The sequence below is a fragment of the Pleurodeles waltl genome, chromosome 11, assembly GCF_031143425.1.
Source record: "Pleurodeles waltl isolate 20211129_DDA chromosome 11, aPleWal1.hap1.20221129, whole genome shotgun sequence".
Classification (NCBI taxonomy): Eukaryota; Metazoa; Chordata; class Amphibia; order Caudata; family Salamandridae; genus Pleurodeles; species Pleurodeles waltl.
Window position 1 is genome coordinate 942924810 of NC_090450.1, and position 24314 is coordinate 942949123.

General features: G+C 45.3%; 1 protein-coding gene across 1 annotated transcript in view; it reads right to left on the reverse strand.

The window, feature by feature from the left end:
- PRR14L (proline rich 14 like) overlaps positions 1 to 24314 on the reverse strand; it is a 317487-nt gene that overhangs the window by 57439 nt on the left and 235734 nt on the right. Inside the window, exons 7-8 of the mRNA XM_069215089.1 lie at positions 18680 to 18789; positions 17930 to 18001 (exon numbers count right to left, since the gene is read on the reverse strand). Coding sequence (XP_069071190.1) covers positions 17930 to 18001; positions 18680 to 18789 — 182 coding nt within the window. The remainder of the gene's footprint in view (positions 1 to 17929; positions 18002 to 18679; positions 18790 to 24314) is intronic.

Consider the following 24314-nt stretch of genomic DNA (forward strand, 5'->3'; position numbering starts at 1 on the left):
AGTCCTCCCCTGTCCCTACCTAAATCAAGACGGAAAAAACGCAACCGATCTTGCACTCTTAGTACCCAATGATAGTCTACGATGACACTCCCCAATCCTGAACAGGTCATCGAAGATAGACAACCAGGTCTCCAGACAGCAGCAGGCACTGTACCTAACAACATCATTAATGACGATGAAAGGGGGACCCATCTTTTCACAACTGATGACGATACCCTCCTTACAGATGACTCTCAGCAGAGCTCCACCAACCAGCCCAAAAAGACAGACTTTACTGTATGAAGCAGTTGTGCTGTTGTTTACTGATATATATTGCTGTTATGCCTAGAGTCTCACATTCATGCCCGCAAAACAGTGCCTCCCCAACCCGATGCAATAAACAAATTGGGCTGTCCTGGATGGAGTCAACAAGGACCCCTGGTGCATCACATTTAACATACTTAGGCCAAGTGCACTTTCTTTGCATGCCATTCCCCCAACGCCCGCCCCCCTCTCCCCCAGGACCCAAACCCTCACCCCCCCCCCCCCCCAACCGAGGTTGATCGCAGCAGGCCCCACTGCCGTGCATAACTCTCACATATGGGCACTCAGAACCTGCCATTACACCTCCACTGTTGTACGCTCCACTGCCTCCCCACCCCACACTTTTGCCGAGTTCCCACTTGGCAACTCCAACATGCATGCCTTGACGATCTGACTTTCAGGGAGGAACAAGGAACCCATATTCTTCCCTACTTTGCCGAAATCTGCGGCAATGCCTCGTTGGTTGCTATAGAATGGGCACATTCAAAGCAGTGACACGAGGCTCCTGCAGACAAGTGGTGGGTATATGCAGGGCTCTAGCAAAATACAGGCTGCAGAGACATGTCTTGCACAACTGAGTAAGGCCACAGAACAGGGCCCAGGGCTGATCCCACAACTAGTTGCAGGGAAAACATCTTGTACACAACTCTTAGAGCGTCTTTGACGCTTTAATTTCACAGCTTTTGCAGCCAAAGTCCACAGGGAGGGGGCCAACTCTTAGCCAGGCTTGTGAGACAAGAACCAACCCAACACCTAATACTGAGTTGAGTACGCCCTCTGGCGTTCACATTTATGCCCAAGAGGACATACAACAACTTTTCTAAACATTCTATTCCATGTTATAAGAGCCTGTCTCACACTACTGAAAAACACTCCAGTGCCTTCCCTGAGGGCATCCCATTGCCCCGCATCCCCATCGCAACCAAACTTGCTCTAGATACTAAAATCACCACGAAATATGTAAGCTAGGCAATCAGGGATCTCTCCTGTAACAAATCCCACTCTAATATTACTGGGTTTTCTCCTCCTTCATGGTACCCAAACTGACCAATATGTATAAAGCAGAACTGACTTTCAGCAAACTCCCTCCTGTGCTCCAGGAATCACTCTTAGTTTCGATCTTAAAGCCTGGCAAACTCCTGACCCAAACCATAATCGTAACAACAGATTCTCATTCTGGGGTCAGATTATAAAATACTAGGCAAAATACTAGCAGATCGCTATACCAGGATACTCCTAGATCTCATTCATATAGACCAGAATTAAGTCATCCCTGGAAGAAGCACATCACAAAACAATTGCTGGTTGTTCCACATACAAGATAGGGTTAGAAGAAGCCCCCCAGGTGGCCTGTCTAATATTAGACCTAGAGAAGGCGTTTGATTTGCTGAAGTGGGACTACCTTTTCCAGGACTTAACCCAATTTGGGATCGGCCCACGGCTTCTTGCATACACTCGACTCCTCTACGCCAACCCGACTTCCTGTGTTAGCTTGGGACGCCTTGACTCTGACTCGTTTCGAGTGGGCAGGTGAACCAGGCAGGCCTGTCCTTTCTCACCATTACTCTTCGCCCTTGTGATGGAGCCCCATGAAGAAAATGGGTGGATACTCGTAAAGGACAGGACACACATAGTATCCCTGTACACCAACAATTTCCTCATCTATTTAAAAGACATCACACCTGATCTTACCCTACTACATGCTTTACTTGACACTTGTGCAGTAGCCACTGGACTCCGAGTCAACTCTGATAAAACAGCAATACACCCAGTTTACCCTGACCAACCGCTGCCGTCCTATCCCTCTTTGCTGGTAGGGAGCGGCTACTCGGTAATTAGGGGTACGTCTTTACCATACTCCTTCGGATTTACTAGATGAGGCACAAATGCACTTCTGGCGCTCTTTGCCTCTTGCACCAATAGGCAAAATTGGCCATGTGAAAATTATTATATTACCTCACCTGTTTTAGTATTTTACTAACCTCCCCATAATCCCGCCTGCACATTTTTCAAAGAGCTGGATTTACTGTTGGGAGAGCTTATCTGGGGGCAACGGACGACATCGAGTGGCACTCCACGAGCTGGGGCACCTGATGAATTTGAAGCATACTTTCTCACAGCACATGGTTGTCACGCTGGACAGATGTTGGATTTATGGGGAGACCTCCAGCATGGATGGCATACTGCCCACTCCAGCGATACATCGCCTCCTCCTTCCCAGACAGCACCTACTTCCTCGCCGCCTATACTGGTAACAGTAAGCCTAAGCCTGCATGACTCGAATACATTGCCTGTCCCCGACATCACCGATATATGCTCCTGCACTGCCCTTGGTTAGCTTCCCTAGGTCATATACACGACCTATGCCACTGGACAGAACGCTCAATCCTCACAGTTGGGGATATCACACCCAGTGGAGCGCTGTGGAGACACAGCCTCTGCCACATCCAGGGCTGCAGTCTATACTTATGATGACCCTAGCTGCTATCTCATAACCTGGCTCTGTAAAGCCATTGATGAATTATATACATATGCTTTCCCTAGACACCTCGTGCCACAGGTGGGAGGAGGAATTTGGATGCGCACTACACAACAAGGAGTGGGAGATTGCCTTAGAATTCCTACAAGAGATTACTCATAACTCTCACTTTAAAAACGTAAAATTTTTCATGGTACATCGTGCATACCCCAACCCAGTCGAAATAAACTGATTCTTTTCACAAGCAGGCACAGGCTGTCCTCTATGCCAGGCTACCAGCGGAGATCTACAACACATGGGGGGTCATTCTGACCCTGGCGGCCGGTGACCGTCAGGGTCACCGACCACGGGAGCACCGCCAACAGGCTGGCGGTGCTCCCAAGGGCATTCTGACCGCGGCGGTTCAGCCGTGGTCAGAAAGGGTAAACCGGCGGTCTCCCGCCGGTTTACCGCTGCCCCATTGAATCCTCCATGGCGGCGGAGCGCGCTCCGCCGCCATGGGGATTCAGACACCCCCTACCGCCATCCTGTTCATGGCGGGAAACCCGCCATGAACAGGATGGCGGTAGGGGGTGCCGCGGGGCCCCTGGGGCCCCCTGCAGTGCCCATGCCAATGGCATGGGCACTGCAGTGGCCCCCGTAAGAGGGCCCCACAAAGTATTTCAGTGTCTGCTTTGCAGACACTGAAATACGCGACGGGTGCAACTGCACCCGTCGCACCCCTGCAACTACGCCGGCTCAATTCTGAGCCGGCGTCCTCGTTGCAGGGGCATTTCCGCTGGGCCGGCGGGCGCTCTTGTGGAGAGCGCCCGCCGGCCCAGCGGAAATGTTTGAATGGCCGCCGCGGTCTTTTGAACGCGGTGCGGTCATTTGCCGGCGGGACCTTGGCGGACGGCCTCCGCCGTCCGCCAAGGTCTGAATCAGGCCCATGATCTGGTCCTGCCCAAACCTGAACCATTACTGGGGGAAGTTACACAACATATTGCGCCAAGTTACAGAGCTCACCAATATCACACATGGGAGGCATGCTCACTTGGCATTTTCAAACATCGTAAATCACATAAGATGTGCTCGCGCTTCGCCTCTCTAGCGCTTCTCCTTGCCAAATGTACTCTCAGCCTGCACTGGCGATCCCAGATCCGCCCCTTTCCCCCTTTAACAGACTGGTACGGAGAAGTACGTAAGTGAGGAACAGCAGAAGAATATGCCCTCCGCTATGAAGAAATCCAGGGCCTTCTTAGATGACCCATTTCCCATCACTGGGCTATTCTTCTCACACTTTTGCATGCTTATTACATATTCCACTATTCTCACGATCCCGCTAATATTGTTGATGTACTCTCACTTTTTGTCAGACGGATTACGCCATACCCTTCACATTCCCCTCATACATCTACCACTTTCCCACGTCAAACCTTTTAAGATGATTCAACAACTTAACACTATAAATTACAGCTTTGAATATGTACACTATTGCCCTCACTGTATTTCAGTGTTGGACATGTATGTTACTTACCTAATGCTACACGCCACTTTGGCCAAACATGAAAAGCTCTATTTTTCGCCATACTATGCTGTTGGCTGTACCCTATTTATGCCTTTGAAAATCAATTAAAAAAAAAAAAAACAGCAGGGAAGATCCTCTAAATGTCTTGGTTAAGAAACTCAAATTGTAGACTCTCTCCTGGGTTTTATGAATGGCCTCGGAGAAGAATGCTCTTCGAAGTCATTGGATGAGATGTATTCGGGTTTCTCTTGGAATCCCCGGAGCAATGAAACGCGCACCCCTCTCTCCGTCCAAGCAAGATCCTTTTAGCTCTTCGACAACATGTGAAGTTGATGGCTTGGTATAACTTTGGTGCTGCATTCTAGAATGGGCCCACAATCTATTTCTTCAATGCAGGGTGGTCTTTTTACACCAAAAGCCCCTAAAAGCCGATTTTTTGTGATCCTGCCAGAAACAGAAGTGGAAGACACAATGGAGGTCTGATGACAGTAAGGCATGGTTTCATACCTGTAATCTTAATACTCTGTCAGGGGAATTTCCACTGAAATCATAATCACCGAGTAGTCCCACCCACGTGCTGGGACCCCAGAGCAGTTCTTTAAAAGTTTTTTTTGTTTTTTTTAACAGTATCTTCACCTTACTTTAGAAAGGCCAAGTACAAGCAACAAAAATAGTAAACTTTGTTGCCTTAAATCAGTCTATATTGTCAATTACAATAATTTACTTACAAAAAAATGAAGTGTATTACACCTTTAAAATCACTGAGTAATTAAAAGTGACCTTTTGAAAAAGTCCTTCACAAACATTTTTTATTTTGTTTAAAGTATATGGTAGGTAAATAAAGGGCAATGCAGCTGTGTAGCCTGCAGCACTGAAAACAACAAGTATAGAACATTACATCTTTAAGGGTACCATGACCTCCAGTGTCCCATCATGCCCTGCAGGTGGCAGTTTACTCAGTTCTTTTTGACATAGAAAATTAAAGGATGTTATCCTTACTTTTTGTCTTCCATTGGTGAGGACGGAGGGTTGCTTACGATTTCAAAGGATATTCATAATCATAAGCAATGAACATAATAGCTAGCACATCCCTACAGGAAACCAAGAAGGAAGAGATAAAAAGGAGAGGAATAACTGAACAAAAGGAATTCTTAGAGAGTCTTTGCCCACTGGGGCATCTACCCTAGTATCAGAGTCGAGACAATAGTGGGTTATAAGGCTGTGAATAGATCTCCAAGAGGCAGCTTAGCAGATCTCAGAAAGTGGGATGTTTCCGACGGAAGATGGGTGGATCCTTCAGTTGAATGGATGGTGGTGGACACTTGTATCCGAGACAGTATTTATGTTCTACAATATTCAGAAACCATTTGTGTGTGGTTAATTTTCTTCACTCTTCCAGGTAAGCTTTTATGCTTTCCCTTACTGGAGTAGGTAACAGAAGAGGGGGAAGCAGGCACTCATTGGTGCCTCCAGCGTAGGAAGCTGGCTATTTATGTAGTGTACCAATGTAAGGGGACACTATGCAGATAGTCCAGGGCAACCCTTATTGGTTGACAGGGATTACCATCATAATTCAAAAGCTCTCTTTTGAGGTAGTGTTGGTGAGCAGTTACGCTTAGAGGATAGTGATAAGCATTTATTGCACACATTCAGTAAGCGATATACACATTTAATAAAGAAATCAGATACCAATTTATAAAAATAACACTGATTTCTATATTAATTTATATACCAAGATCACTGTAATCAGGTAAGAACTTTTCAAGATAGTGATTTTTCAAAAGTTTCAAGCAATAATGTTAACTTACGCAGAAAACGCATATACTGCATTCGGTCACTTGGCAATGACTTACAGAATTGTTCTTCTGGACTTAAAGTAAGTATGCAGCAAAGTCCAAGGCAGCACCCACATGTCACCTTGGTCGGCTCTGGGGCATCAAGATGCAGAGGTGCTTTTTAGCATTGGCTGCCCGCTAAAGTAAATGGGAAACAGTCCTGTTGAAAAGAGGCTGTAAGTGGGGTCTGGGGGTGGCCAGTCCAGATGAACCCAAAGCGGGGTTCAGGTCTTGGGAATGCAGGGACACCGTTGGTCCACTCAAACTCTGGCTGATGTGCAGTGATGCTTTGTTCGGCAGGATCACACTGTAGAAGATCCTCACGGTTCTTGGTTCCTGCAGAAAGAGGCTGCAGGCGTCGATTTGGGGCAGGGGGGCAGTCTGGCTAAACCCAAGGGTGGGCACAGGTTCTGAGGGTCTCAGAACTTCGTTGGCACAGTGGTCCTTTGAGACAATGGGTTGTGGTGGTCAGAGAATCACTCTGTGTCTTGCTGACCTGGTGAAGAGAGGAAACAGGGCAGTGGGACCCCTCTCCTGACTGGACTTGTGAATCCTGACGTCCCTCAACAGTAGGTCTGCTGGAATACGGACTGGACCACCAATAAACCTTGGGTGCCTCACGGGGTCCAGTACACCAGGGATAGGTGCAGGGAAACACTGGGTGGGGTCAGCGTCTGAGGACTTTGCTGAAGCAGCAGGGCTGACCTACTGAGCTCCAAACAGTTTTCTCCTGGCTTATTGTTCCCTCAGTGGGCCCGATGGCCAACGTGACAGAGTACTGGACTTTGCAGCAGTGCTTGCAGATGCAAGGGAGCAGCTCCTCTGTGCCAAGGGCAATCTTTTCCGGATGTTGAAGTGCTGGCCAGTCCTCCAAGGGTTTTGGGGAGGGTGTCCAGCACTTGGCAAAATCGGTCCCAGTAACTGTCGAAGTACAGGAAGCCTGGCAGGGTTTTGCACCAGTCTTTGGTGCAGGTCTTCAGTTCTCGCTCTCTTCGGTCCTCCTTCTTTCTTTCTTGGTTCCCAGTACTTGAATCTGACTTGATCTGCTTTCCTGGTGTCAGGGGGTCCCCTAAATACTCAATTTTGGGGTATTTAGGGGAGTGGAGGGTAGTAGCTAAGGGGCCACTTCCTATAGTGGACATCACCCTGTCCATGAGTTCCTAATTCCACCACACATAAGATGACTGAATTCTCCTTTTTGTGTTCACTTCAGGCTGCCACCCTAGGTGTGTGCTCAGCCTGTAGGTGTGACACACCTCCTGGATAGATAATTTTCCTGCCTGTCCTGGTGCCAGATGCGCATTAGGGCAGGGTGTTGCCACACCCAGGTCTGGGAGAAGCTGGGGATCATATATCAAAGGTGGCAGTGTCTTTGAAGTACCTGGCCTTGGTGTAACGATTTACTAGTTATCCTGCTAGCGGAGGCAATAACACCTGCTGCCAGAGCAGGCACTGCTTCTGACCTCTGAGAGAAGGGGCTCTCACCTCCAGGAGGTCCGAAACTCGTATGCGGTGGCCAGCTGATTGATTTCAGTCAGCCAGCACACTAACAGACTAGTAGGTTACTCTAAAATGCCCTCTGGGTGCATGTATTTTATAAAGCCAACACTGGAATTAGTACTGATTTCTTAAGACATCAGAGGGGCATATCTGCTCATGCAGACTTGCCTTCACATGTATGATAACACACCCAATCTTAAGGCTTGCTGAAGGGGTGGCTTTCATATAATACATGTAGTGTCTGACACGGCACACAATAAATGTGCCATGTAGTGTTTCCCTCAGGGCATGCAATGGCAGGCTGTGTGCAGTTTGTGTGTGGGTCCCTTAGGGGTGCATAAGACATGCTGCAGCCCTTAGAGACCCTCTTTAGTAACTATGCCCTAGGTACCAGGGGTACCACTTACTAGGGACCTATAGAGGTGCTAAAGTATTTTACCAATTGTGTGACAATCAAACATACCTTGTTTTACAGGAAAGAGCGCTGACGTCTGATTAGCAGGCCTCAGTGCACTGTCAGAGTTGAAAACCAGCATCTAGTAGTTCTAAGGAGGCAAAGAGTGGGGGACATAGTTGGTTTGGCAATTTGGGCAGATGATCGTGCACCTCCTCTGCCGCTTGACTACGTCTCTGTTATTGGTGTCTTCGTGGCTGTTAGTGTTGTTATTGTCCTTGAAGCCAGTGAGGGGTTTGAAGCCTCATGAAAATATCAGCGGTCACAGGGTTTAGAATAATGCCTCTTATTTTCCTTTCTTTTCTGTAATCAAACAGCTCCGAGAATGTCCAGCTCAGTCTACATACGAAACACAGCATCAGCATGAGATCCAAACAAAGCATTCCCTGAAAAGGATAGATTTAATATTCGACATTGGGATTCTGGCATTAACCCTGTGAGCCTGAGCCTAGATGAGCGACTTACAGTTAGACCATGACAATATCCACGCACTTCTAGTGTAGAGCTTTCAGCTGCAGCATTTAGTTGATATTATCATACCCTTGTTAAGTATTTCCTGGAAATCTTGACATCTGTCTCTTGGGAGGTCCTCTATGAATTGTTGGATAGAGTCCCAAAGAGATATGTCATATCACTGCACAAGCCCAGAAGCCCCAGCAGCTTTCACAGCAACAGCAGAAATACTAAATACTTTTTTCTGCCACAGAATTCAGCTTTGTACTCTCCTTGCTAGGAGGAACAGTAGATGAAGGGGATTTGGCATGTAATTTTCAGGCAGCAGAAACTATGACTGAGTTTGGCATATGATCCATGCTTGAGAAAACAGGGACCCTGACCCTGAGACTTGTTTTTCTTTCGAAGGTTGGATGGAGCAGCCTTAAAAGACGTCTGTATCAATAATAGATTCATAGCGGGATCCAAAAGATATGGTACCAAAGGTAAATATGGTCTAGAAGTGGACCTTTGACGAAGAGTTTCAAAGGATACTGATGTGGAGGCTGTGCTAGTTGGAAATTCAATAGTCAATTTGTTTGCATCCCTGATGAGAACCTCCTGGAAGGTGTTTATATTGACAAGAGGTAATCTCGCTAGAGGTGAAACCGTCAAAGTAGGTGAGTACAGACCCGAAGAAGAAGTGGTGTGATGAAACTGTGAGTATCTCGATCTGGAGGAAGAATATTTTCTTAGCCTTGAGCGTGAATGCCTGGGAAATTTGAGTGCAGATGGCGAGATCTTGACCTAGACTTATTGCTGCGAGGTCTGAGATCTTTGGGCCTTTGTGTAGATGTAACTGGTATAGGTGACTGTGGTGGCAGAGAAGTAGCTGGCACATTTGGTGGCGGTATTACTGCAGAAATTGCTGGTGTGGAGGAGGCGAAGGCAGCAAAGGAGGAGATTCTGTTAGAGCCTGAGGAGGTGTTGGTAAATCAGGAATGGTGACTAGAACAGCCGGCATAGATGGAGAATAGGCTCTTGAATACTTAGAGTCAGATTCTGATGGAAGTCTGCAAGTTTTCATGCGTGAAAATCACTCCGCAGTCTTAGAGAAGTTGAGTGATGCCTCTAAGACAAATCATGTACTGGTGATGCCATTGAGATGGCATGGTGTGGACATGGAGGTACTACCTGATGCCGTTGGTGCTCTTCTCCTCGAGGTCGTATGTATTATGTATGTCGAGCCAGCTCTTGACATAGAGCAAGTATGGGCTCTAACTCTTGTTGACATCCTCAACGTCGAACCAGAAAGTTTTTTTGTCAGATCTCCTCCTTTTGGATTTCTTTCTACATGAGTTCTCAGAGGGTGAGCTAGAGGTATTGGCAGAAGCAACGCTCTCTCTCCGCCCTTCAGATGTGTCTACAACAAGATAATCTTACCTTCTCTGGTGCTCCACTTGGTTATGGAGGCTTTCTCTCTCTCAAAGTGCATCTCTGGTAAACAGAGGATACAGATCCTGTGCGGGTCAAATGTTGCCATTTTTCTGCCACATTCTGAGCATTTCACAATTATTTTTTCACTAAGAATACACTTCACTCTAAAGGAGGTCGAGTTAATTACCTTTGGGGAGAAAAAACATTAAACTATTTTCGAGACAAAAAGGCTTCAAAAGGCAGAGCTCTGGCTCCAGAATCCTGTCAACAGAAGCCAGAAAAAAAGAAAAGAGTAAACTGCCACCTGCAGGGCACGATGGGGCGCTGGGGGTCAAGGTGCCCTTAAAGATGCAGTGTTCTATTCTGTTTTTAATGCTGCAGTTCACACAAGCTATATTGCCCTTTCTTTCGATATCATTTACTTTAAAAAAGTAAAAAATGTTTGTGAAGGACGTTTCTAGAAGGTACTTTTTAATTACTCTACCGACTTATTAAGACTGATTCCTTTTTTCTTACATTTTGTTAAGTAAATTATTGTGCTGGCAATAAAGCCTATTTTCGGGCTGCAAAGTTAAATTTTTTTGTCACATGTATCTAGCCTTTCCAAAGTATTAAAAAAAAATCTTTATTGTTTTTCAGGTATTGTAAACATAAACCAACACACCAACACTGATAACATGCAGCAGGTATAGATCACCATGACCGTCATCAATCTGAAGTGCAAAACTAGTGCAGCACATAGGCAAAGTGGGTGCAGTGGCATCAATGTGCAAGTCAACGTTTTATTAATTTGCAGTGTTTGAATCATCCATTCCCTCACCTTCTCCTCTTTGGTCTCGCCAGGAGGATCACACCTCCTCCCATTTTCTGGGATACCTCCTACTCCTAGTTAGGTAGATCGTTTTGTTCTGCCAACATACACCAATCCATGTCTTGTTGCCATTCTTGTAAAGCTGGCAGTTCGACCACCCCCATTTCCGTGCTATATTTTGCTTAGTGACTCCAAGACAGAGGGATAGCCAAAGTTTACTTGGCCTTTCCAAAGTAAGTAGTGTGCCTTTCAAATAACAGTTCCAGTGTCTCAGCACTTGGGCGGGAGTATTCAGTGCTTACGATTATCAATAGAGTTCAACTACCACAAACGTTTCCTGGTCCTCAAGAAAAAGGGATATAAAAGGGGAAGCTGTCAGTCGGAAAAGAGGGGTGCTGACCAGCCGGATTATAGTATCCAATTGATCAGAAGCAAGGGCCCTCATACACCCAAATGGGTGTCATGCTTCAGCATTGGGCTACTCCTCGTCAGACTGACGCAGCAATGCCCAATGGCCCCTCTGGGGGGCTCTTTGCCAGAGATCTTCAATGAGAAAATGCTGTGATGGTGAATGCAAGTGAGGGGGTTGTACGCATACGATGGTGGAGTCAGTATGTTAAAAAAGTCTAAGGGGCGCACAATGTGATTTGACATGATCAAAAACAGAGTGGTTGTGGTAGGAAACAATAAACACAAACAGCTCAAAAGATGTGCATCAGGGTCAGCATGTTTCTTGCCTTGCGTGGTCCAACTGATCATAGACGATTCACCAGGAATGTGACAACCAATCTACACCTGACTGGGAAGCAAGATGTATGTGTATATAGGTACCCAATCAAATAATGTTGTGGCAACTAAACCTGCTATGGTACAGGACGCCAAGAAAATCAGACCTGCAGAAATAAACAGTCACCAATTAAGTGAGATGGGTTGATACCTCTATTGATCCACATGTCAGATACCTTCATATCTATGACAAAACACAAATAGTAGGCGGGTACATTGCTTTGCTATGATGTGTACACAAAGAGAAAATGGGCAAGCCCAAGAATTTTGGTACAAATCAGTTCTGAAGCGGTCTACAGTCGCACAGTGTCTTTATATGCCGAAGGTACCGATTCCAGTGTCTCACGGTCAAGGATTTTGCCTTCATATCACAACAGTCCCTCAGCTTTCAGAAATACATCTGAACACCATGGTGGAAAAAAACCCTGTAGGTTGGAGTCTAGGTCTTGGTGTATTGTGAGTTTCAAGGGAGGCGTCATGTGTCACCTCAAAACAAAAACTTTTACTATAAAGAAAATTAGATGGCAGGAATGTACTGAACATGTGATATACAACAGCACATGCTGCAAATACATTAACTCCAGACTCCCCTTATCCTCTTGTTTTAAAATACTATCTTTACTACTGTAAGAAAATGGGTTATTAGTTGTGAAAGATGTGAGCCCTTCAAAAGTAATAACTCCGACTAGCAATAAGTAGCACTTAACTCTCTCAAAATAGTGAAGCAGAGCAGTTTAAGGCCTACTCAGGGAAGGTGGTGTGGGCTAGCAATCCCAATTCATTGTATCACAGCAACAAGAAATCAATAAATTGTTGTCCAGTCAGTGTTTTTTTTCTTTTAAAAAGGCAAATAATACTTACTACACTCATCTGAATATTATGCATTAAATTACAAAAATATATATTCAGGTAAATGGAAATACCTATATCCCTAAAGGGGCCTGAATCCCATAATCACAATACCCCCACCTATACCAGCTGCAACATAATATATGAGGATGTCATTTTAAATAAAAGCAGACAAAGGCTTTGACAAGGGGTGACCACATTAATAAAGATCTGGAAAAGTCAAACGGTCTGGCCATTTTCTAAGTGAAAGTACTTCATTAATTATGAACCAGTTTAAATATGCTTAAAATGAGTGAGTGGGTGCCTGGGTAAATGAGCACCTGAATGCTTGGATAAAAAATAATAGGTGAGTGCATGTGTGGATGGGCAGCTGAATGGATGAGCTCATTTATGGATGGTTGAATAAGGAAGTGAATGCATGGATGAGTTGCTGGCTAGCTCAAGGACTGAGTGAGCGTATGAATAGATGCTAAAAGAATTCACCAGTCTTAATGGCCAACTAGATTTTCTATCAATGCAACTAAAGAAAGGTTCAAGCGATAGGTTATTGTTGCTGAAGATTATCAGAAAGCTGGAGAATATACAGGAGAGAATGAAACAGAACAGGATGGAGGTGCATGGGTGTGAAATTTAAAATGAAACTACATGTTTATGCCAATACAGTATAGCTAAATATGTGGTGATCTGACATACGGCCACTGACACTGTATAATCCAACCGAAAAACCTTACTACATCTAAGAAAAAGAGTTGCTTTGAAATGTTCCAAAAGACAGTTCTGTGCATGCAATCGGACTATTTAAAGAAATCCAACCTACATATTTTGCGTAAAAGAAAATGTTAGAGGATCGGGAGAAGTTAATGGGCTTCCACCTAATGGGAAGCTTTTTCTTATGAAACAGGAAGTTTCATGCCAGTCTCCCTATCAGGTCACCTCAATCATCTCTAATCCAATTTCAGCTACACTGCATTGGTAGCACTGCAACTAACATGCAAAGTATGGCAAGTCACTGTAGAAAAATAATTTTTATAACTGTTTATGGTTTGTAAGAGGTGAGCATTCAATAGACCTGTCACCACATTCCTAAATGAACTTGCACGCTACCATGTTTTGTTTCTTGCCCAAACCCACACATGTTTAAAAGACGGTCAGTCATACACACACCCTATCCATACAGGTAAGAGCTTCAGCGCCCCAAAAGGGGGTATATAAATTCTGCAATACAATACATGCACTCATCAAAAATACAATCTGATCCCTCACTGCAGACATGTAAGCACTCATCTAAACCCAACCTGCCCTAGCGCTCTAATAAAAGGCAGAGCAGCTGCTCCCAGTACAACACTGTCAAAAGAAAGACGCAGGAGAGTAGGCAGCCTAAGTGAAGTCAGAAACAGAGGGTAGAAAACAAGAGCTGCTCTGAACATCAGATTTTATTTTCAACATCGATAAATTCAACTGAAGAATGCTCTGTCTTGGACAGCAGGTGCCTCATGCTCTTAACTGAAACTGCATAATGTACTGGAACCAGTGTTTGCTGGTTGCCTTGTGGGTACTAAAGTAACAAGCCTGACCACTGGCAAGGAGCAGAAGTAACAGGATGCTGTCTGTAAGTAACATGGAGTGGCACACACAACCATATCCTGTGGAGGCTATGAGTTAAATTATGAAGTAATTAGAGTCTGGGTGGCCATGTACAGACAACCCCTATTAAGTTAGTGAACAGTGTCTAGGAAGCCAGGGCTCTCTAGTGGCAGCTGTAGTGAGCAGCCAAAACTTATCTAGGAGGAGTGTAAAGCACTTGCAATACCACAGTAGTCACACAGTAACTTATCCCGAATGAAAGGAACCACACAGTGTAACAAAAAATAAAGGCACTTTGCTGGTTTTGGTGAATTGAATCTCATTAGATGAAGGAAAAAAACATTTACCAATATGTTCAAGACCCATAATTAGTTGGAGGGAAATTAGAACACCTCAGATTTCAGGTATTTCCTGAACCACTCTGTTTTGAGTACCGTCTCAGGCTTGTATTCAGGTTATTTCAAGGTGTGGGACCCAGGATTCAAAGGGATATATATGCCTCTGTGTTAACCATCCAATGGCCCTTCAAGTGGTTTTAAGTGTGAGCCACTGAGTGAACACTTTAACCCGACTTCTGCTACCATCAGGAGCCAAGTTCTTTCTAACTGGAATGAGCTGTACCCATGGTCCTGCATTCACATGGGGAGCAAATAAGAAGTTAGAGACAAACCGTAGGCTTAGGTTCCTTAATGGCAGTGAGACCAATGGACACATTCAAGCTGTGGGGCCATGAGATGAGCCCAGAACCTCTTGTAACAGGAATATTGGTTTTAGCTAAGCGCATGTGCAGAAAGCACTCATTCATTGAGTGAAACACATGGTCAAACTTTTAAGGAATGTTAGCCAGGTTTCCAATTTTATTAACCAGCTGTACACAGATTCAGGTGTTGCTAGTTTATGTTTTGAAGTTTATGTGACACTGTTCTAAGATGCTGGACAGTGAGTAAAACAGCAATAACTCCTACAGCACAATAATAATTTCACTGAGCAATAACATATATTCAGAAATGTAATCAGCTGGATACACTTCAGCAAAGTTCTGGAGACAACCCTGATTTTTTTACCCATTCCAGTATTATGCTATAATACATTGCCGGCAGCTGAGAAATAGAAAAAAAAGTTACTTACCTGTAACAATAGTTTTGTAGCTTGAAACACTTACATTCACATGTTGTGCATTACTCCATCACCTAGTTGTTAGGTCTGGAAACTTTCCTTATTTTCCCCCTCTCTTTGGGAGGTGACAAGAAGAGGAATCATGCTGACTTGCTTATAACATCAAAGTTAAACTCACAATGCCCCAGTACTTGGTTGCCATCTTTAGATTCTTTCTGCTATGATCTTCCTCTTTCTCTCTATAACTCACTCCGTCACCAGACAGGAGGATAGATATGGATCTAAAAAGGTTTCAAGCTATGTAACTACTGATACAGGTAAACTAATTGTTTCCTTTGCAGAGTATTTCTTCTATTTTTACATAGCTTGTGCAGCAGTATCAGATCCCTTTGGAAGGTAGGAGTGAAGTATGGGTGGGTGTATGCAAATGTTATAGAACCTTCTTTCCCACTTGTGTGTCCCTCTTCAACGGACCATCTATTCAACAGTGTTTTGTAAACGTGTACTGATCACCATGTCGCTGCCATGCATACATCAAAAATAGGAGATTTTGCCAGAAAGTTCAGTGTTACTTCTTTTTCCTTGTAGATCACACCTTTGATTTCTGGTCTAAGATTTTCACCCTCCAGTGAGTGACACATTTGGGTGGTTTGTATTCTTCATCTTGCTACTGTTCCTTGTGGCACTGGGAAGCTCATGCTATGTTTAGTATGTGCCACAAAGAACAGTTCAGTTTTCCTTAAAGACTTCTGGAAGGAACATACTGAGCCTGTTTCTATGTTAAAGCTAAAATACAGGCCACGTGGCCTTAATTTCATCTATTCAAAACGTACTATAGAATGCAAAAGCTGTGGATACATTCCTAGTTAAATATTCAAATACCATTGTGTTAACGGAGTCTTTGGCTCAGCACTACAAGGTTTGTTTTCACACTCAAGTGACATGAATGAACTTAGTTCGATGCACCACAGCTGAATGTCGAAAACAAATGTGAAAAACAAGTTACTGCAGCCCTGCAGAACCCCACCCAATACATAAATAAGGTGGTGTCAATGCTTTTGGGTTACTAACAGGGATCAGTGGCAATCCAAAAAATCGTTCACTAATGATTTACACACTCTAAATAACTAGAAATGGAATATGTATTTCAACATATTTATTTGAAAATGTAGTTATTTTAAAATATCGAGATATGTGCACATAATTTTGGTGACATCATAGAAGATAACAAAAAGCAGCCAAGATTTTCAATAATAGTGAAAACAAGCAAGAATTGTAACATTACAATGTATAGCCGTACACTCTCACTGTGCTATCTCTAAGCCCTATGCTAGTTCTTGCACATGAATGAATAATACGCCTGGGTTTTGGAGCTGCTGTGCATACCTGGATAACAGGGTTTATTGTCTGACTGGAACAGCCTGTCAGCTATTTTCAGCACAAGGCAGAGCTAGGAGATTGCGTTAGAGCAGGAACACAATCTTGAAACCAGTTAGTGAAGGCATAATGGAATGCTTCACAGAGCCTTGGGGAGTCTTGCTGGAGGCTTCTTCCGTCGAGATGGAATATCTAGTGCTGTGCTCATCTGGATCTACGCCTGTGACCTGGGTGAAGCTTCTCTTCACTTATGGGGAAGAGTGGTGGTCCTTAAATACTAAATTATTATCAGGGATGAAAACCTCTGACAGTTTCAGGAATGCTGGATACAGATTATGGGTGCTAGAAGAAGTGTTTTAGACACATCTTTAAGAAAAAGGGAGATGAAGGGATGTCAATTCGGACTACAACCTTTTGATGATTTATCTATGGATATTTGTTTGGGGGCCTTGACATTAAGAGAAGTGAACACTTGTCACAGACTGGGTGTTGTATCAAGTGTTATATCTAGGTTGTTATCTGAATGACTTGACACACTCTCAGTTCTAAAAATTATGAGAGTGGACAACATTAGTGTTTGCACCAGAGGTATAAAAAAAGTCAGACAGGCTAAATAAAATGGAGACTAAAGCTAAAATGCAATCTGTCCTGTACGTGTTTAAGAACCAAGAACTAAAAGAAAGAAGCCTAAAAGGAAGTGGCAAAATAGATATGGAGGGAAACAGTCACAAGATTTATGATATTCCTGGAATAATTTCTAAGCTAAATAGTTACTAAGTTATCACTGAATGCGTTTCTGATTTACGGACATTCATTATACATTTACAGAATAAAAGCACATGCCAGAATGTGCATTTTTACATGCTCAGAAACAAACATATTCAGACTGAAATTAAAAAGTGGTCTCTGCACTGGAAGACATGACCCTTACAACAATACAACCTACCAGTCGCATTCATTTGATGGCAGACTACCATCTTCATAAAGAGTACAAGCCTATCGCTGCTAACCAAATAGCTGCTCATTCTCTATAATCTTGTCCCCAAATCACCCATTAATCCTATCCAAGAGCAAAGCTGGGATTGGTGTTTGTGCAGTGAGGCTGATCAAGGAGGTTAAAACAACCTTCTTGACCACCAAAGCTCTTGTTAATAATATTTTAGAAATATGCATAAAATAAATACAATATTTAAGGCGACGACGGAAGAAGAATTCATAGATACGCATGGATACAGAAAGGTGGATGACTGCCAGGGCTTTTTCATTATTTGTTCCAGGTCTAATGCTCAAATACACAATAGTAGCCAGTGTTAGGACAATCTCTTTTTAGGTTTCAAAAAACACTTAAAAGTGCATAACTACAACTGTGGCTGATATGTAGCCATTTTTTGCCACTCCCATCCCCTAATGCCCCACTAGGCAAACTCATCATTCTCTCAATAACAAATATAGATAGTACCTTGCAGCAGGAGGAGACTTATAATTCTTATTGGTATAAATTTCTTCCAAACTGAATTCCTTCTTTTTTATCCTGTAATACAAAAGAAATAGTATATTTAAACATATACAACAAATATGTGTGCAAAGTCATCCTATAGGAATAGTTTTCAAGGATGAATATTTGAGTTTTGGGATCTCCATGAGTTAATAGTTTAAAGTGTTTGTACAGTGTTTTTGGGTGGAGTGGGATAAAGTGGGCCTATTAAATAAGTATAAAGCTTATAACTACAGTATCTTGTAGGGTCCGCAGAGAGAGGATAATGCACATCTGTCCTTAACGTTGATGTGATAGGTTCTCTCTCACAGTCTGATTAATCTCCCTGGCCACTAGACGCTTGCAATGTAATACATACAACAATATATTACATCTTGAGCTCTTCTTCCACCAGGTTTCAACATTCCCATGAGATATTACTAAGCCTAGATGAGGTTTGGGGTTTGACTGCTTCTTCACTTACCCTTATTTGACCTCAACTTAAGTGCAGGTTTCCTAATTTACCTCTAGACCCAGAGAAATGAGATGTATATTTTATTCGTTTGAATGACAGCCACAAGGAGCAAAAGTTTCAAGTTTTGCAGCCTCTCAAATGTTAGAGGGTCAATGCTTCCATTTTATTATTGATCTCATGTGACCTCAAGGGCTAAAGAAGTTTATGCAATTTCGACAATGGCATATCAACACTTATGTTTAAGGTTTGTATGTTCTCACCTTTTTGGTCTGGGAAGCCCCATAGGAGTGAGGTTTATATCCTGCTTCGGCATGGTTCTCCGAATTCGTATCTGAGAAACTCGCTGCGGCTTCTTTTCTTCTTTGACTTCCTGCAATAGTGTAAATTTCACACATCAGACAAATTTAAAACTGGTGAAGGACCAGTTACTTACCTTTGGTAACACCTTCTCTGGTAGAGACAGTATCTAGTTGAGAATTCCTTACCTTAGAATTTCGCCTAGGCGTTCGTCGGGATCAGGAATTTTTCTCGAGCAGCCCCGCTGAGTGCCATTAGGTGGTGGCAATTGGGTCTACATCAGCCATAGTCCTAGCCGGATATGATGTCGCAGTCCTATATAGGCACCACCCTGGTGTGCTGATGTCAGCTTTTTTCACAACTTTCCTAGTCAGAAGCACAGAACCGTGAAGAACACTGACCATTGGTGCGCAAAAACTAATGCCCTGAAAGAGGAGTCCCTGTCCCTAGAAATCAGTTTGTGGGGAGGATGGGTGGTTAGGTAAGGAGTCTGCAACTAGATATTGTCTCTACCAGATAGGGCTTTACTGAAGGTGAGAACTTGTCCATCTGACAGAGGCATCTAGTGGCAAATTCCTTACCTTAAAACACATGCCCAAGCAAAACCTTTCCCATAGGTGGGTCTGCGAACCAAGAATACACTAGAAGAACCTGCAGGACCCAACAGTCAAAGTACCCGTCCCTATGGACCTGACTGTCCAGGCAGTAATGTTTGATGAACGTGAGCAAGGATGCTCATGTTGCCGCCTGACATATCAAGGACTGGAACGCTGCATGCCAACGCACTGGTCACAGCTGTAGCTCTGGTAGAATGAGCATGCAAAATTTAAGGTGGTTGCTTCTTCGCCAGTGTGTAGCAGATTTTAAAGCAGAGTACAACCCATCAGGAGATGGTCTGCTTCTGCACTGCCTGACCGTTCTTTGCACCCACAAAACAAAGAGCTGATCATCAATCCAGAATTCTTTTGTACAATCAAGGTAGTACACCAATGCTCTTTTTGGGACCAGGCTGTGGAGTCTTCCTTAGAAGGATGTGAGGGTGCGTAATAGGTAGCCAAAGTGATGGATTGGTCTACATGAAAGGGCGTCACCATGTTTGCCGAAAAAGAAGCACCACTAAATGAAAAAGTAGGGTGGCTTAGATGGCAATGCCTGTGGCTCACTCACCGTGCGGGCAGATGTAATGGCCACAAGGAAACTGTTTTCAATGTGAGAAGCGTGAGAGGACAATTGTAGGAAGGCTTAAAAGGAGTGCCCATCAGGAATGTTAGAACCAAATTTAAACCCCACTGGGGCATAATGAATGGGTTTGGAGGAAATATATCAGTAATACCTTGAGTAACCTATTAACATTAGGAGACGTAAACAAAGTAGGTTGATCAGGCAACCTAAAAAAAAATGCAGCAATAGCAGCTAAATAACCTTTGATACTGCTCATAGCAGAGCCCCGCTGGGCCAGAGAAAGGATAAACAGACAGAGGGGAAGAAAGGCGGTCAACATTCTTGCATCATGCCACAAGTTTATTCCAACGACAAGCATGTACCATTTTGGTGGAGGGATGCCTGGCTGCCAAGATGACATTACAGACTTCGGGCGGAAGGTCCAAAGCTGTCAAATGTTGCGCTCAATCTCCACGCAAGATGGCGGAGGCTGGACAGGTTTGGGTGGCAAACCCTTCCCTGTTGCTGCAATAAACGTTTCTCCCGAAAAGGCAGTCTGAATGGAGGATCGATGGCCATGCTCAGTAGCTCAGGATTACCAGTCTCTCCATGCTCAGTCCGGAGCTACATGAATGACTTGGGCCTGGTCGTTCTTTACTTCTTGAGATCTCTGGGCATAAGTGGTATAGGCGGAAAGGCGTACAGAAGGCCTAAGTTGCACTCAAGCCGAGCGACTGCCACCTTGGAAACTCCAACGTGCAATACTGCTGACATTGCACGTTCTCTGCGGATGCGAACAGATCTAACCAAAGCTTTCCCCACTGCTGTAAGAGACCTTGCGCCACCTCTGGATATAGATGTCATTCGTGATCGACTAAGCATTGTCGGCTGAGTTCGTCCACTCTGGCGTTCAGAGATCCCGCCAGATGCTAAACCATCAGGGATATGCCCTGCTGTTCCAGCCAGGTCAAGAGGTGCAAAGCCTCCTGACAAATGGTTTACAACCACACCCCACCCTGCTTATTGCACTACCACATGGTGGTGGTGTTATCCATGAAAACCTGCACTACCTTCCCCTTGAGACAGGAAAGAAGTGCTTTCAATGCTAGCCTGATTGCCCAGAGCTCCTACACGTTAATGTGGAGTCTGGACTCTGCTGGAGACCAGATGTCTCTGATCTCTGCCTCTCCTAGATGGCCGCCCCGACCCAGGAGTGACACATCTGTCACTACTGTCAGCTCTGGTTGGGGAAGGGAGAGGGATCTGCCTCTGACTCATTTGTGGTTGGTTAACCACCACTACAGATGCCACGCAGTTCCAGCCGAGATGTGGACCATGTTGGAGAGATTCCCCTGTTGCTGTGCCCACTGGAACTTCAGGTCCCACTGCAGAGCCCACATATGTCATCTGCCATGTGTCACCAGCAGGATGCCATGAGACCCAGCAGCTTCAGAGTCACTCTCACGGAAATCCAGGATAGAGGCTGAAACATCGGAATTATAGGCTGAATATCCTGGAATCGCCGCTCTGGAGGATAAACCTGAAACTGCACTGTGTCCAGAACAGCTCAGATAAAAGGAGTGTGATAAGGAGTCAGGTGTGACTTCTGCACGTTTATAGTGAACACTAGAAAATTCAGGAGGTCCGCTGTAGTCTAGAGGTGGGAGATGACAGCCTGGGGCAAGCTTGCCTTCAACAGCCAGTCGCCGAGGTAGGGAAACCCCGATCTTCATTGATGAGCTGCGACCACCGTCATCACATTGGTGAAAACCCAAGGGGTGCTGGTAAGGCCAAAGGGGAGCACAGTGAACTGAAAGTGCTTGTGGCCCACTGTGAACTGCAAGTAATGTCTGTGTGGAGGCAAGATGGGAATATGGAAACAAGCGTCCTGCAAGTCCAACGCTACCATCCAGTCTCCTGGGTCTAGGGCAGATAAAACCGGAGCCAGAGTGAGCATTTTCAACTTCTCCTTCCTGAGGAATAGATTGAGGGACCGAAGGTCTAGGATAGGGCGGAGGCCCTTGTCCTTTCTGGGTACCAACCTACTTCTGGCACAGGAACGCTCCCTTGGCTAATAACTCCGCAACTTCCTCCTGGAGAAGTGCCAAGTATTGCTCTGTCATCTATCGTAGGATGGTGGCATGAATGGCGGTACAGTCTTGAAGGGGAGGGAGTGGCCCCTTCAGACTATCTGCTCTGACGTGATGGACTGTCAGCAGAGCAGGAGATGGCGAATCCTGCCTTCGACTGATCCCTGGTGGGGATAAGTCCGACTAGGAAGGTTTGGAGGCAGCTGCAGAGAGGGGTGGGGGGCAGTGGACTGGCCAGACTGCTAGCTCCCTGATCCACCAGGGTATTGGATCCCACGTCCCCAGCCACAAAGAGGCTAGGCAGCATGCGCAGCACTGTGGCTGGATGGAATAGACGTGGTAGGGTGCCCCTTCCATAGCCACAAAAGGGGGGAAAAGCAGACTGGGGGGGATGAGTGGCTGCAGAGAGGCCCAAAGACCTGTCCATATCACGAGAATCCTTGAAGCGCTCAAGTGACGAGTCTGCTTTTTCTACAAAGGGATGGGTGCCATCAAAGGGCATGTCCATAAGACTAGCTTGGACATCCCCCAAAAAGTCAGACATCCTCAACCAGGCGTGGTGCCTAAGGGCCTTTGTCAATGCAACTAATCTGCCCAGTGAGTCAGTCGTTTCCATTCCATATCCGATTGTGAACTTTGCTGTGTCTCTCCCACCAGAAACTGCTTGGGAGAGTATAGCCCGGGCTTTCTCCAGGACCTGTGGCAGCACTTGCCCAACCGTATTCCACAGGGCGTGGGAGTAATGTTCCAAAAGGCATGCAGTGTTCATGGACCGCAATGCCAAATAGGCGGAATAAAACATCTCCTTTCCAAGTGTGTCTAGCCTCTTGGATTCCCTATCTGGGGGTGCAGAAGGGAATGCACCCTGGGAAGTGGGGGCTTGGATAACCAAGCTCTCAGGGGTGGGGTGTTGTGTAAAAAAACTTGGTTTACCCGGACCCAGGCAATGGCAGGGGGCAATTGTAAATGACAGCAGGCAATTGTCCTATTCACAGGAGTCCCTGTGCTGGGTTTCGACCAGGTACCTCGTAGGACATTTGTAAGGGCTTCATTGAAAGGAAGCAGGGGTTGAGAGAATGAAGCTTCAGACTGAAGCACCTTTGTCAGGCAGTTAGTCCTGCCACTCAAGGCACCTCACAGTCCAGGACCTCAGCTGCTCTTCGCACCACCATAGAGTATGACGCACCTTCCTCTGTAGCCACAGTAGAAGGAGAAAGCATGCCAGTATCTGGGAAGATGTCCAGTTCTCTGGCTTAATCCAAGTCCGCAAGCCAGTCCGAAGGGTCTTGGAGCTGGTATTCTAAAGGGTACAGAGATTCCTCCCATTCCTCACCGTATCCTAGTCCATAGGAAACAAGCTCAGGATCCCAGAGAGAAGGCACGGCTCCTGTCAGTGCCAGAGTCTGCATCATACAACGCCCATTCGGCTCAGACTAGACAATGAGAATGGGGACGTCGGCGTCGGGACCAGTGTCGGGGAAAGTTGAGATGGTACAACCGACACCGTCCTGTATCCAAGCATGGATCACTCGGGCTGAATCCACCGGAGCGGAACACGATGTGGCCCCTTCCGAGTTTGCAGGGCCCAAGGGTGCTGTTGGACAGACCAAAAATGAAGCGCATGGCTTCAAAAAACTCTTAATTGGGCAGGTGTCCCTATAGCTCCCAGAAAGATGCAGAGACACCCCAGATGAAGGCTCTGAGGATGGAGGCTTAGAACGATGAGGCTCCCTCATCTCAGCGGCTGACGGACGGGGTAAGGTCGAACAACGTTGCGCTTTCTTTGAGTTCTTCTTGTACCTCAACTTACCAGATCGTCCAGAGGACATGGAATGGGACGACAATAATGGGAGGTCTCCGTGGCTGCTCCCGGGACCATCCTCTTGACTGGGACCTCGACTTACGTGGAGTCTAGGGCTGGGCTGCCATCAGCTTTAGGGGTTGATCCCTCAAAGCCCTTGGATGCATGGCCTGACACTCAAAGCATGACTTTGGGTCCAAACACCAAATTCACACGAGGTGCAGATCAGTCACGGACATCGCCCAATGACAGGTTCTTTAGGGCTTTAACCCCATCTTCCTAGATGACATCCTTGATATGCCAGGAGTTGTACAATTCGAAAAAACTTCAACAAAAAGTCAAAAAAGGCCAGACAAAAAATGAAAAATGACTGAGGGGTAGCTCTCTTCAGCTCTGTGCTGGCTGTCACAGAAAGAAAAGAACTGATGTCAGCGCACCAGGGTAGCGCCTATATAAGACCCACAACGTCATATCTGGTGCGGACGACAACGGACGCAGAGCCGATCTAAGCTACCTTACAGCACACAGTGGTACTGCTCGAGAAGA